General features: G+C 44.4%; 1 protein-coding gene across 1 annotated transcript in view; it reads right to left on the bottom strand.

Moving 5' to 3' along the window:
- LOC119168610 (neprilysin-1) overlaps positions 1-14,938 on the bottom strand; it is a 638,470-nt gene that overhangs the window by 497,260 nt on the left and 126,272 nt on the right. The window contains exon 6 of the mRNA XM_037420008.2: positions 2,258-2,431. Within this exon, the coding sequence (XP_037275905.2) occupies positions 2,258-2,431 (174 nt within the window). The remainder of the gene's footprint in view (positions 1-2,257; positions 2,432-14,938) is intronic.

Here is a 14,938-nt window from a genome sequence, read left to right as displayed (position 1 = left end):
ACAGGGCCGTCAGGCTAGACCTGCCGGTCCCACGTGGGAGTAGCCGGGTGACGCGTGGCAACCTCAGCGTCTGCACTGGACCCTAATAAAGTTGTTCTCACTCACTCACTCACCCACTTACGTGCCACGAGCCTTCCCTCGACCAACCTCTTGCGTTTACGTGGCTGGTGCGCGAGATCTCGGGTGAATTTTTTTCTACTCGCGCACCATCGCCGCGCTTCCACGTTCGGCACATGCCTCGTGCCTCTCCTTTACTCATGACACACCTGTGCGCAAAGAACATTTGCTTTCGAACCGGTCAACAAGCAAATCACTAGCAGTGGGCTGCCACCTATCAACAAACGTACAAAAACAAGCGGGGCAGCACTGACGAATTTCAGATTCCTTCTCGGGACTTGCCACTTACAATGTTATGGGATTAATACGGTACAGAATGGCACTGGTGACTGTAGAGTTCAGTTAATGTTCGTTGGCACAAGGGTAGAGCGGAGCACAAATTAAACGTTCATGCCGGTTACCCTACTGAGAAGTGAGGGGTTTCTCGTCTATGTTCATACAGCTATATCGATGCAGTGATTATCTTGTAAGAGGCTAAATTTTTTTACCAGTCAAATTATATTCGAACGTAATAAAATGAAGCGGGAACAACCATGGTAGCAACTCGAGGGGTGCTTAGATGTGTTTAATGAACGGGGCCGTACTTGACTGCTAATGTTTGGTCACCAATCCAACCATATCGAATTGCCATTTGAGTTGAACACTCTAGATTCCGGGTTATTGTGGTGCTGGCTGAAATAGTGCTTGTCAAGTAACACAAACAGTGCACCGTCAAGAAACTGCAACCGCTGGGCGTTTGGTTATGCGTGTAGCATACTTATTTTGATCGTAGTTCCTTTCTTTAGTTGTTAGAACAACGAAATAGAACACATTGGTTTACGGTTGACCTTTAGGTTGGTGGCATTCAGATAAGAATGAAAAAAATCCTCAGTTTGACCGAAAACATGCTAAAGTTGTCAGACAACGCAACACATCTAAACACTAGACCGCACACTCCACCCTGTCGGTGCAAGCCAAAAAGCAGGAAAGTGCTGGTTGCCAGTCTCGTCCTTTTCACCAAATGGAACGGTCTATATTCATACGTGACAGCATTGCTGTCTTCTTCACTCGGAAAAGCAGTACACCAAACCTCTTTTGAATAAAAATAAAACACTAAGTTGTGAAGAATATTGTTTCATATAGCCTTTCCAGTGGAAATAGCGCGATTACTCACTAGCACCTGTAATCAAGCTAAGTAATAGTAATTACAGGGCCTTAAAAAATTTCGAGATCAAGCAAGCAGACTCAGAATCTGTGATATAGAAAATCTCCAGATATTGGCATAAATTCCTAGGGTTGGCGTGTCCGCCCTCCGAAATTCTGCTTGGTGGCGTGACAGTCTATGGGCGTTGCAGATATCAACACTGGCACCACTCCCCGATCAACACTATAATAATCATGAGTGACGTTAAAGTGAGATGAGGGGGGGGGGGGGGGGGTTCAAGCTTCATCCGAAAATTTTCAATTTTGCTTGCTTATATGTACACGCAGATATACAAAGTACGCACGCGCATACATGAAGTGTGGTTGCATCGCACCCAAAAACATTCTATCTACGCTCCTGCATGCAGTAAGAAGAAAGTGAAACGGATGAAAAAATCATGTAACTTGCGTTTCTTATTCACGTTTCGTCAAATGCATTGGGGTAAGAAGAACACAGCTGCTCGCAAGCCTTCAATATTTTGATGGTTAACTGAATGCGTTGTAGCGGTAGAAATATGCCTACAATAAATGCTCCCAGTCTTAACGTATTTTAACACAACCAGTAAGTGTAGTCTAAAGTGCGACATTAAAGGCGCAGCCAATTTTTTTTTTTTGGGGGGGGGGGGGGTTAGTACCTTTTTGATTTCGGGGGTGGCACCCACTTGAAATTGTCATTTTTACCTCTCTACGCCATGGCAGAAAATATTTGGGAAGCATGGGCTCAGTGTGCTTCCCCCTGGCCACGCTTATGTCCGACAGAATACCGCCTAGTAAAATAAAGGCCTTGTTTAAAACACAGATCACTGACAGATGTCAAAACAAAAGAACAGTGATGTTTAGGGATCAATATGGATCCCTCGTTCACAGGCCTGTAATTGTAACAGCGGTACTAAATATGGCATCAGTTTGGTCATTTCAAAGCTGTCGTACAAGTGGCCCAAACAGATGAAACGCTGACCTTCGAGAAACCAGTAGACAGCGCCCTCTATCTTTTGCACAAGGAGGTCGTGGACGGACCAGCGGCGGCGGTTGGGCGGCAGCGCGTTCTGCGCCTGCCAGCTGCTGCACACGAACTCGTAGAAATCGCTGCACGGGTCCTTCGCCGAGCTGAACAGGTGCTTCATGTACGACGCTGCGCAGACAGAAACCTCTGTTGCACGAACCTCGTGGTAAAGTTCGTATATTGCTCAACTTAGACGAAAGTTTTTGAAGAATCAGCGCACAAAATCATAAAAACAAACGTTGTACTGTACAGATAATTTATTGTCGGAAGACCTGACCCATAAAGCATACCACGCACACGCGCACTGACAGCAGTGAATACAATGAAGACCACACGAAAACTAACAAAAACACAAATTACAGCACCAACAATTTACAGCACCGACAAATTATAGCGCGTGATTCGGTAAAAGATGTAAAGGTGGACTTGCATATCAAACTATCGGCTAGCTTTCGTAGAGATGGATAAGGAGGGCCTATTGACACATTCATCTTTCGATATCAATTTCCTTTGGTTGAGAGCCACGTGTCGTTTTAGGTGATATTATTGTGTCCTCAGGGCAAATTTTAACAATTTTGCCTTGAATACATATTTCTGAATTTCTTTGATGGTTTTTGGCGTGCTTCACTGTAAACAATGTTGTTCGTGCGCATGCGCGTGTTATCCTATATACGCCAGGTCATCTGACAATATATAATCAGTTGCACTTTATATAGTGCTTCCTCGCATAACTTTTGTGTGCGTTTTTGCATCTTTTTGGGCGCTGCTTCTTAGTAAATTATGGCTTATCAATAATACATCCGTTCATATTAGACACCGCGCATTCAGTTAGCGCGGAAGAGGCTTTGTGACTACACGCGCGCAAATCGCGGCCAAAACGAGAAAATGAAGCTTAACTTAGATACACTCATGCTAGCAGGCAGACGCTACCGATATGATGATTCTGCTGACAAGGTATGCACGATACATTCAGAAAAAAAATCACCCTGTCAACCTGACCGCTCACAAGCAACTCAGGTGCAAAACTTCTCAATATTCTACGCTAATTTCCGCAGTATTGTGCAAAAGCAGAACCAGCTCGACGACGTTACTCACACGTGCTCAGCTGATGTAATTATCGGTACGGAAACGTGGCTAAACCCTGACATCGAAATCAGCGAACTGCATATATCTAACAGGTTTTCCGTGTCGTGCAAAGACATTGTCTGCGAAAAGAGAGGTGGCGTGGTTATCGCTGTAAGAAAACATTTTCGATCATAGCCTATTCTCATTGACAGCCCTCTTGAAACCGCATGGGTCGTGTGGTATTTGAACCATGTAATGCTTGACATAGGTACTTGTTATAGACCCCCCAATTATCACGACAACTTTGTTGCACAACTTACCGATGTTATTTCTTCCATTCAAAGCAAATTTGATGCGCATATTCTAATGGCTGGAGGTTTTAACTACCCCGGTATAAATTGGCTATCTTCACAATCAAGTAACACTGGTAAAACTCGCGAATTCCAAGGTTTCATTGACATGTCATTTTTTCCACTGACAATTGATACATAGCGCCTACACGTGGTGATTTTATTCTTGATTGTTGATTACAACACATGCCGATAAAGTTAGTGCAACCGTCCTAGAACAGACCAGTGACCACAGAGTCATTCACTGTGTGATTAAAACAACACTTAAAGAACAAAACTTCCATACTAAAAAGATTCACGACTTTTCTAAAGTTGACTTGGGTAAGATAAAAAAAAGAAATGAAAAATTCTACGCACAGTTCTTGTTAACATATGCTCATCGATCTGTTCACGAAAACTGCAGGTTGTTTCGGAATCCTGTGAAAAGGCTGCAAGAAATACAAGTTCCAAAAAGGCTTACCATTGAAACTAAATACGAACGATGGTTCACTAGCGTTGTGAAGCGTTCTCTAAATAGAAAAAGCGTTTGTACGCTAAAGCTAATCACACCAAAGGAGACGATGATTGAACTAAATACTTTAACATTGCGAACACCTGCAAGCAGAAGCTCAAGAATGCAAAATATTAGTTTTTCGACACGGACATGCCCAACTTCCTAAGAGACAACCCAAGAAAGTTTTGGAAGGTGATATCTCCTGAGCCTTTGAAAGAACTGCCCTACCAATGTTTACCAGATGGTTCTTCCTTGAGTGCACGTTATTTGTCGCATGCTTTCCACTCCTACTTTTGTAGTGTTTTTGTGAAAGAAAAACCCTTTAACACGGAATGAATGAGCAATAGTGCTGCACCAGATTGTGACACTTCTCCGATGTCTCACATATTTAAAACATCTAACAGAGTTGAAAAATTCATCGATCATTTGCCATTCTACTAAAGTCCTGGTCCTGATGGTATTAGGACAAAATTTCTGAAATTCACTAAGGTTTACTCCGCTCTTACACTTGCACTAATTTTCCACCAATCATTAGAAACTACTCAAATTGCTGATGACTAAAAACTTTCTCATGTAGTGTCAATATTTTAAAAGAATGATAACAATGAATTCGCAATTATCGCCCTATAATATTACCATCCATCACTTACAAATTATTTGGACATATTTTGTTCTCTCAGATAATGAAATACATGGCTGAAAATTACATTGTATTTTCCAGCCAACATGGTTTTCAACGAGGGCGCTCTTGCGAGACACACCTTTTCGAAGTAACAACCGAAATTCATAACAATTTTCATGAACTAACGCAAACTGATGCAGTCTTCATTGGCTTTGAAAAAGCCTTTGACAGGGTAGGTCACATGCGTTTAATACCTAGAATGAAGACTTCTGAAATAGATACAGGTCATTGATTGGGTAAAAGAGTATTTGCGTGATAAGCGTCAAGCGGTCTTGACTGAGAGTGTTGTTTCCGACTTCAGATCTGAAATGTCCGGTGTGTACCCCAGGGTTCAGTTTTGGGACCAACCTTGTTTTTAATTTTCATTAACGATATTCACATCGGTGTAAACTCACTAAGTCGTCTATTTGTTGACGACTGCGTTATTTATCGTGCTGTTTCTGGCCATAATTATTGTAAGAACTAAATAATGACTTGCGAAAATTGGGTGAGTGGTGTCAGGACTGGCAGATAAGTATTAACTATAATAAAACAAAACTCATGCTGTTTACTACTAACAATCAATTATTGTTGCACGTCTACACAATTAATAATGAGGTCATCGATGCAGTTGAGTCATTTAAATACTTAGGTGTTTATTTACCTTCATATGTGACCTGGAACACACATATTGACTGGGTATTGTGTTAATCAATCTGAACTCTTGGTTTCCTTCGACAAACACTCTGCCAAGCTGATAAAGACACAAAACGTCTTGCCTACAACTCATTAGTCCGATCTCAACTTGAGTATTGTTCAATTATTTGGAGCCCTTATAAATTATACCTCATTAAGAGGCTAGAATCATTACAAAACAAACCTGCCAGGTTTATCACCTCCGATTATTCTTCCTATTCAAGTGTATCTAAAATCAAACACAGCCTTGACCTTGCAACACTACAATGCAGACGAAAGGTGTCTCGTTTAGTTTTCTTCCATAAGTTATATCACAACCCTTCCCCTTTTGCTACCTCATTATTAACGGCGCCAAATGCAATATTTCCACGCTTTGATCAATCGTTTAAAGTTCATCAACCATTCGCCCGTATTGATTTACTTCGTTTTTCTTATCTTCATTTGGCTATACAGGAGTAGAATCAACTGCCGAGATGTATTGCTGAAGAAATAAAAGCTGACAAATATTCAGAAATGCTTTACCGGTTATTATTGCCACACACAACTCATTGAGAAAATCAACTACACTCTTACAAACTCTGAGACATCTTAACTTCGTCAAAGGCTATTCCAGTCCATAACAAAAATCATCTAACGTATTAGTACGTGTAGGTCTGAATCACTGTATTGCTTTTTATATATACTTCTACTTTCTGACTGCCTTGTCCACATTTGTATGTAAATTGTGTATGATCTTTGTTCCGCAAGTGCTATTTGTAAACGTTTTTTTTTTTCTTTTATTGATTTTTTTCGCATTTACGGATAAATTGTACGTATGCTGTTTAGCAGTTCATTTTCGTAGTCGCCTCGGAACATCGTAGTCGCCTCGGAACGAAACTTGGCGACGCTGCGTGGCGGGCTTCGATTCAGTCCGGCAAAGAGTTATTGCTTCACGCCTCGCATCAGATGACGCAGCTTCCTGTGTTCGCTCATATTTGGATCCGCTCGGCAGAATAGGCGAGACGTATCTTCCTCCTTTTGGCGACACTTTCATTATTGCGCTGATTTCTTGTCTGGAGCGCAGCTTAAGCTCTCTCTTTGCGGTCTGTGCTCAGAAAAGCAGCGTGCAGCTCTCGTCGGAAGTCCTTTCACGATCGGTAGGCAGCTTCGTGGTTTCCATACAACGCTATCTTCCAACGTGAAACTCCCAAGTTTGCGCTCTTCTCCATATCTGTTAGCCTTTGTGACGCATTCAAAGTGTTCAAGCCAGTCCTCCACATCCTCGTAGCTTTCGCCGTGGAAAGGCTTTGGTAGCATTGGCGGGTTCACTACAATGTTGGCTGAAGTCACCTGAACTGTCATGTCGGTTACGTACCCGTTCACAGTCGTTGAGGTTTTAGGGAAGTCGATAAAGGTGAAAATTCACAACCCTCACTACGTAGGCATCGACTGCAGCACTGATGAACAGGTGTCGGCTCCTTGGGTCCAAATCGCTGTGGTTCTGGACTGTGCTCCGTCACTCGAGAGGCGCTTCGCATCGCACCCAACACCTCCACCAAACTTGCAACGCACAGTTAAATGAGCGCTTTTAATAGACAAACGTAGGCAGTGTGAACTTGTGCCCGAGAATAATAACACAGCTAGAACGGAATCTCCTAGCAGTCCCGAGGATTCACTTCTGCTTCTTTCTCCACGTTCTTCTTCTTTCCCACATGGGTCGCGCGCAGCTGGGCCCCGCAGGCTCGTGCGCCGCAAACCATCCGGAGGGCATAAGTATCGGCTAGCGATCGTAACTTGAAGTCACAATGTGTCAATATGCTCTCGACCAAAAGCTTAATTGGATGATCTGATGTAATATAGCCGTATGCGATGCTTTGTCGGAGGCTTTTCTAAGGTCTAATTCTAAGATAACTCGGGTACATGTTGTTTTGTTGTCTGGAATCTGGAGCATAATTTGCAGTATGGTGTCTTGCTTGGAGAGCCATGTGCGGAACCCCAACATGAAGTCTGGGTACATTTCGTTCTCCTCAAGATAGGTGCTGATTCTGTCTAGAAAATTGTGTTCCATCAGCTTACCAGTACAGGTGGTGAGTGAGCTACAGTGATGACCCCGTCTTCGTAAAGCAAACACTGCGGTGATGGGGGCTGTCACCATACTGTAATGGTAAAAGTGAGGGGGCCCATAGCGTAAATATGGAGTCGTTAGGCCTCCGGCCAGCTGTTCTGGTGGCGCACTGGGTTGACATGCAGTTGGGGATGCGGTCGTGCCGCAGGTCATCAGTTCAAATCTTGCTTTGTTATTGTTTCTTATTTTTTATATTATTCTGTCAATATGGACGTTACTTTTAAAGTCATAATTTAGATTTTTTGGAAAAAAATCACGTCGTTGTTTGTGCCAGTTGTTAGCCCTACCGCGTTGATTTTTTTCGAGGCGTAGTTATTATGTTTTTGTGTAACATATGCAATGCATTGTTGGTGTGCGACTTCAGTTCAAGTCACGCTGAACAACTAAACTTTTCTTTTTATTTTCTGCTTTCAATGTTGTTTCGAGTAATGTTGCCCATTTTCAAGGCAGCATCGTACAGTGGAACAATTGTAGGAGCCGCTGGCCAGCGAGAACTTGTAGAACCAACTCAGTCGAAGATTTCGCTGACGGGCGCGTCTCGCTGAGTGGCAGCTGCCGCAGACCCCTGGTCTGAACATCCCCTACCACGAATTTTACTTCTTTACTGCAAGCTTAGTGAGTTTTTAGCGCCACTAGTAAAAGCGCGTGTACACACAATATCGCATTGAGGCAGTTAATACAGCCGCAATGACGTAATTGTGAATATTGCGTTTTAACAACGCTACTTATGGTGACAGGCCACGACCTAGTGCTGCATTTTGTGTTTCAATTGAAGCGATTAGAAAAGCTTTTACTTTATTTTATTTTTTTATTTACTGCATCAACAGGAGACTTCGTTCCAGCTTCCTTTGGCTACCTTTCTTCAGTCTAGGTTACATTAGCGCTGCTAGATGCACGTTCATTCTTGCGTACTCGTTTCAGCTACTTGGTTAGAGCCTGTGGTTTACCAATGCCCACAGCCGCACCAGCCAGAACTTGCAAATTAAAGCATCCAGATGGCCGGTCCCGCCCAACCCTTCGCCACGCGCGCATTTAATCCTCGAGACTGACATGGAACACGTTTCGCTACCACATGACAAGCATCGTCTCAAGATGGAAAAACAGCAATGGAGAGCACATCAACGTATATCTACCGCACCGTAGATAGCTTGAACGTTCATATTTGCATAGCAATAGCCCACATTCATGGGACAAAAGCAGCGTGCATATCATTTTGTTTGAAGGAGCCGATCCGATCACATGAATATGTGCGATTTCAGGTGAAGAAGGCGTGAAGCCAGAGCTACATGTATTGTAATCATATGTATTATGGTTTTGAAACTCTGAAACAAACTATCCAACTCCACAGCCCTTCGGGTTGGAATACATTCTGTGTTGACCTGCACAACCTTTGGCATCAGCCCATATGTCTTCTCTGCACAGCGACGCGAAAAATACGTGGAACGAATTGAGTTGAGAACATCACATTATGTATAACAAATATATTAGCTGGAGCTACGGTATCAATGCAAAGGAACAGAGAACCCGCCGAGAGTCGTTGCTTAATGCGATAATGAAGTTCATTCGCACGCATACAAAGAAATCTGCCCGCTTAGCGCAGAATCAATCAGAAATCATCGGGAAAGGTGTTCATTCCACGTTTACCGTAAAGGGAAGTTGATAGTTATGCCCCGATGAATAAGCAAGATTATCATTTAAAAACAAGTAACAATACTGAAAAAAATACTGACAGAATAAAAAAGAGCGCGATTGGCACCAAAATGAGACACCAACGATACAGTGCCACGAAATTCACATGGTAGGTCTGTTAAAAAACCACCGCAGACAGCGACTTGATTCTCTTGCAGCGTCACCTTGAAAAAAAAAAGGGGGGGAAAGGAAGTAACTTCGAAAACGGCAGTTCCAACTGACGACCGGCGTCACGAGCAACTGCGAATCAAGCCGGTGGCGTCTAAAATGGCTCCAAAGTCACGAAATACGCCCCCTCATTCTTAGCATTACACTACGGCGACGGGCCCCTTCACCGTAGTCATTGATTTACAATGACGGGGCCATCGCTTTAGCTGCAATAGCTATTATGACGGGCCCCGTCACTGTAGCGATTTCACTACGGTGATGAGCCCCCTCACTTTAACGGTAGTACTGCGCTGATGGGTCCCGTCATTGTAGTAACGATTACACTACGCTGAGGGGCCCTCTCACTCCAATGATAATACTGAGTTGACGGGCCCCTTTAACATACTCTCTGCTTATCAGATCTGCCCTACGCGTTCTGGGTGTTCGGGTTGGGCTAGGGCTACCACACCGTTGCTGGCTCCCATCCTTAGCACATTTTCTGTTTCGAACTTCTGTCCATCTACTGCTTATGTCGTGTTCCCTATGGGGGACACCTTCATTATACTGGGATACGTCCGTATTTATTGATTACGGCCTTCATGGCGCGAACGCTGAGGCCTGGCTATTGAATGGCCACCTTAGTAAACGCGGAGTAACGGTGGTAGATGCTCTTGGTGGGCGCTGGTTTTCGGCCGTAAAATCTCTAAAAAGGATCGCTCACCCACGAATATGGTATTTTCGGACTCTCCGTAACGAGCAGAATTGGTGGTGTATAAATCTGAGCGGTGCCTGGCTGTATTCGCTGTGAAATCATTTAATGAGAACGGAGCGGACGTGAAAAGCGTTCTTTCAGTTCGGCGACCACAGTGTCGCCCCCTTAACGCGAGTAAAACTTTTTTCGGGGCGAAGCTCCTTATAAAGGCACCCGTTCGTCCCTCGTAGCCGTTGTAGTGTGCAACAAGTATAACAATTTGACCTCCAAGTTGGTGCCGAAGAGAGATTTCTTCTGTGCGTTGTTGAACAATAAAAGATAGTGGTCAATGTACATGCCAATGGCTGCTAAGAGGGAATGAGAGACAGGAGCATTCGGCTTTCAGTCAACGCGCACGCTGCGATCCCATTAGCAGCCATAGGCATGTGCATTGTGCACTATCTGACAAGAAAGGGTTGCTACGTTATACTCGCTGGGTGTAACCTCCTTAGTTTTAGAAAGGTTGAGCGAGCGTTGAGCTGCAGTGCCATAAATACAATGAACTAGTATATACCATGAACTCGAGGTGGTTGAAGGTGGTAAGTAGATACGAAGCGCAAGCCGTAAGAAAGTAAAAGCCGAATTCTCCTGTCTCTCATTTCCCATTAGCAGCCATTGGCATGTACATTGAGCACTATCCGACAGGAAAAGGTTGATACGTTATACTCGCTGGGCGTAACCTCCTTGATTGTAGAAAGGTTTAGCAAGCGTTGGGCCGCAGTGCCATGAATACAGTGAACTAGTGTATACCATGAACTCGAGGAGGTTAAAGATGGGATGTAGACCCGAAGCGCAAACCGTAAGAAAGTGTGTTTGTGCCACCTCTCGTTTAGTCCTTGGAATGTCCGCTAGATGGCGGTGCTTCTGTATTGGGAATACAGAAGCACTCCTGAGGCGCCTTCGTCGAGGTCGGACGTGTTTTTGGAGAGCTCCGGAATGACAGCTACAGATAAGTGTTTTTGCATGTTTCCAGCTTGCCTCTGTATGTAGCGTTATGAGAACGTAAGGCGCTAGCGTAAAGCTTGATTAGGTCTAGTACGGTGTAGGTTTTTTTTTTTAGTATTCTGTACTGTGTCTTTTTTTCTCCAGCCACCACGTGGCTGAGGCCTGCGCGTAGACCGACCACGTGCATGCGCAGGTGCTGTGAAGTGTAGCGTATTTATTTATTATTGTGGTTCTTTTTGGCTTAGACCAGTGTATTTTAGTACAGTTTTCTAACACGTGGGCATCGGTAAACTGAGCTAGCCATGGTCAAAAAGACCGTAAAGTGTTCAGAGTGCGGGATAGGGAGGAAGGTGGAAATTAGTGCGGAAGAGAAAGCAGAAGATGACGCCAAGTGTAGACAGTGCGAGTTCGAGGAGAAAATGAAAAATATGATGGCGGTCCAGAGTGGGCTCATGGAGAAAATCGCAGAGCTGGAGAATGCATTGGCGAAGGAGCGAGAGAAAACGTCAGCCATGGAAGAAAGGCTCCGGGCAGCCGAGAAGGGCCTATCGAAGGTCGTGAAAGGGAACGAAGACGCAGGTGATGGCGGAAGCATTATGGCGACGACCCCCCGTGCGGGAGAGATGAGGGAAACAGGCATGACAAAGGCAGATACATTGGCCACAGGGCCCAGCTACCGGGAAGTAGTTTTGAGGGAGGGAGGGAGCAAACCAGCAGCCGTGACTCACGCTAGTCACCTAGTCGGAAGCCAGGTGCAGGTTTCAGAAGGAATGTCTGAACAGGTCATCATCGCCGGTGACTCAAATTTAGTCCGATGCGCAGCGGCAATCAAAGAAAGGGTGAAAGGCGACAAGAGAGTTGCGATAGGGACGTTCCCAGGACAAACGCTGGGGACAGTAATGAGTCAAGCGGGTGAACAACTCGCAGCTAAAGCTAACAATCGTAACCTCGTTGTAATTGCGGGAGGGTTAAATGACGTCCTGAAAAAAGAATCGTCAGGACTAGCGACGACCTTGACGAAAGGGGTGGATGACATGCGCACCGTGTCCCCCCAGGTGCAAATTGTAGTATGCACAGTACCGGAAGTACCAGTACGCAACGTCAACCTGCAAAGAGCGGTAGTCGACGCAAACAAAGAGATATGGCGAATTAGTCGAGAGAAGGGTTTCGAGGTAGTGGATTTAAACAGGGAAGTGCACAGGTGGGGTGGATTCCAAAGAGACAAGATTCATTTCGATAAGAGGCTTGGACACGAGGTGGGCTGGCGACTGGCAGGACGCGCAGTAGCTTTTTTGGGGGGCTCACGGGCCCTTCGGAGTCCGGGGTAGCTCGTAACAGGGAAAACCAGGAGGACGCTTTGACAGGTAGAATTGCGAAAAACCAGAAAAAAGGTAAAAGAAAAAGGAAAAAGGCGCGTGTTGCAATTAGTTACATAAACATGCAGGGTGGCAGAAAGAAGGCAAAATGGTTAGAGATTGAGGAGCAGTTAAACAAAGAACAGATAGGCGTGTATGCGGTTACAGAAACACACCTTAGAGACTTGGAAGAGCCACCACATATTAAAAATTATGTTTGGGAAGGGTGTAACAGGACCATATCGGAAAGGAAAGGTGGGGGTGTAGGAATGCTAATTCACCGCGGAGCCAAATGGGTTAGAGTGAAACAGACGTGTTCAGAGCACCTCTGGGTTCTGGGCACAGTAGGTGGAAAGGAAACGTGGCTAGGGGTAGCCTACTTGTGGACGGGGAATAACTGCAGAGAAAAGAATCAGGAGATAGTGGATTGCATGAGTGCGGATATTAAGGAATTTGGTAATGGGGCCGAAATCATCCTTCTAGGGGACATGAATGCCCACATACATGACCTTGACGGATATTCAGACACCAATGGGAAGTTATTACTAGATCTTTGCGAGCAACATAGTCTGGAGATAGTTAACACGGGGCCTAAATGTGACGGCCAGATCACATGGGAAGTCGGAAACAAGCAATCAAGTATTGATTATTGTCTCATGACTGAAGGAATTTACCACAAACTGACAGAAATGAGGATAGACGAGGAAGGCATTAACAGCTTGGGCAGTGATCATAAACGAATAACATTACAAATGGGATACGAAACTAAAAATATGAGCATGGAATCAAAGTCTGGCAGCTCGTATTTAAATGACAAACAAATAATAAATATAGCCGCAAGAGTCGAGGAAGAAGTAGGCGAAATACCAGGCAAGGACTGGGAGTATAGGGAGCTGTTACATCTAATGACGAAGGAGATAGGGAAAGAGAAGAAAACCGTTTGCTGGAAAGGAAAAAGGAAGCCAAAAAGTTGGTGGAACAAGGAAATCCGGGAGGCGATCGAGAAGCGACGCGAAGCATCACGGGAGCATAGAAAGGCAAAAAAGGAGAAGCGGCCGCAGGACGAAGTAAAAAAAATATGGGAAATATATTTGGAGAAAAAATCCCTTGTACAGAAATTGGTAGAGGCAAAAATTAAAGGTGAAAGTGAACGCTGGATGACAGAGATACACGAAAAAAAGGAGGCCGCGCCTAGGATTTTTTGGAGCCACATAAAGGCGCTAGGTAGGAAGTCTGTCACAACGCAACAACATATTCTAGATGAAGGAGGAAATCAATTGGAAGGGTACGAAGCGCTAGGTTACATCCAAAAGATAACAGCCGATTCGTTTCAAAAGAGCGTCCAGGGGATCTCCCCGGTGAGTAAAAGTGTGGCGGAGAAAGCAACAGAGGAAGAGCTAGTACTAGATAATTTCAACTGGAAAAAGGCCGAAGGAAAAATTCCAAAGCGCACTGCCGCGGGTTTAGATGGGATTCCCGTTAGCCTCATTAACGAACTAGGACATAACACTAAAGAAGCATTGTTAAAAGCAGTAGAAAAAAGCTTAAAGGACGGACAAATACCGGACAGTTGGCGACAAAGTAGAATGAACTTAATCTATAAAGGCAAGGGAGAAAAGGACAAGATTCGCTCGTATAGACCACTAACCATTACATCGGTACTATACAGGTTGGCGATGCAAGCAGTAAAAATGAAAATAGAAACATGGGCCGAACATAACGATATTTTGGGAGAACTTCAGAACGGATTTCGAGTCGACAGGCGGTTAGACGATAACCTGTTTGTTCTCACTCAGTGTATAGAAATATCTAAAATAGAGAATAGGCCCTTGTACGTGGCTTTTCTAGACATCACTGGGGCATACGACAACGTTAATCAGGAAATTTTGTGGGATATATTGAAAGGAATGGGCATGGGCGACGACTGTATACAGCTTTTGAGGGAGATATACCGAGAAAATACAGTTTGCATAGAGTGGGAAGGAATGCGTAGCAAAGAGAACGTTGAGGTTAGCAGGGGTCTGAGACAGGGATGTCCTTTGTCCCCACTGTTATTCATGCTGTACATGGTGAGTATGGAAAAAGCGCTAGAAGGTAGCAACATTGGTTTTAATCTGTCACACAAACAGGGCGGCATGATGATTGAGCAGAAGCTTCCAGGTTTATTTTATGCGGACGATATCGTCTTATTTGCGGACAGTCGAGATGATATACAGCAGCTGGCGAATATATGCGGAAGGGAAGGTGAAGCTCTTGGACTAGGATTCAGTGTAACGAAGTGTGGTTTGATGGTATTCAATGATCCCTGTGATCAGACGGTGTCCATACAAGGCCAAGAAATACCGAGGGTAAGTGAATACAAGTACCTTGGAGTATGGGT

Source organism: Rhipicephalus microplus, chromosome 3 (assembly GCF_043290135.1).
Source record: "Rhipicephalus microplus isolate Deutch F79 chromosome 3, USDA_Rmic, whole genome shotgun sequence".
Lineage (NCBI taxonomy): Eukaryota > Metazoa > Arthropoda > Arachnida > Ixodida > Ixodidae > Rhipicephalus > Rhipicephalus microplus.
This window is presented reverse-complemented; position numbering and strand designations above follow the sequence as displayed.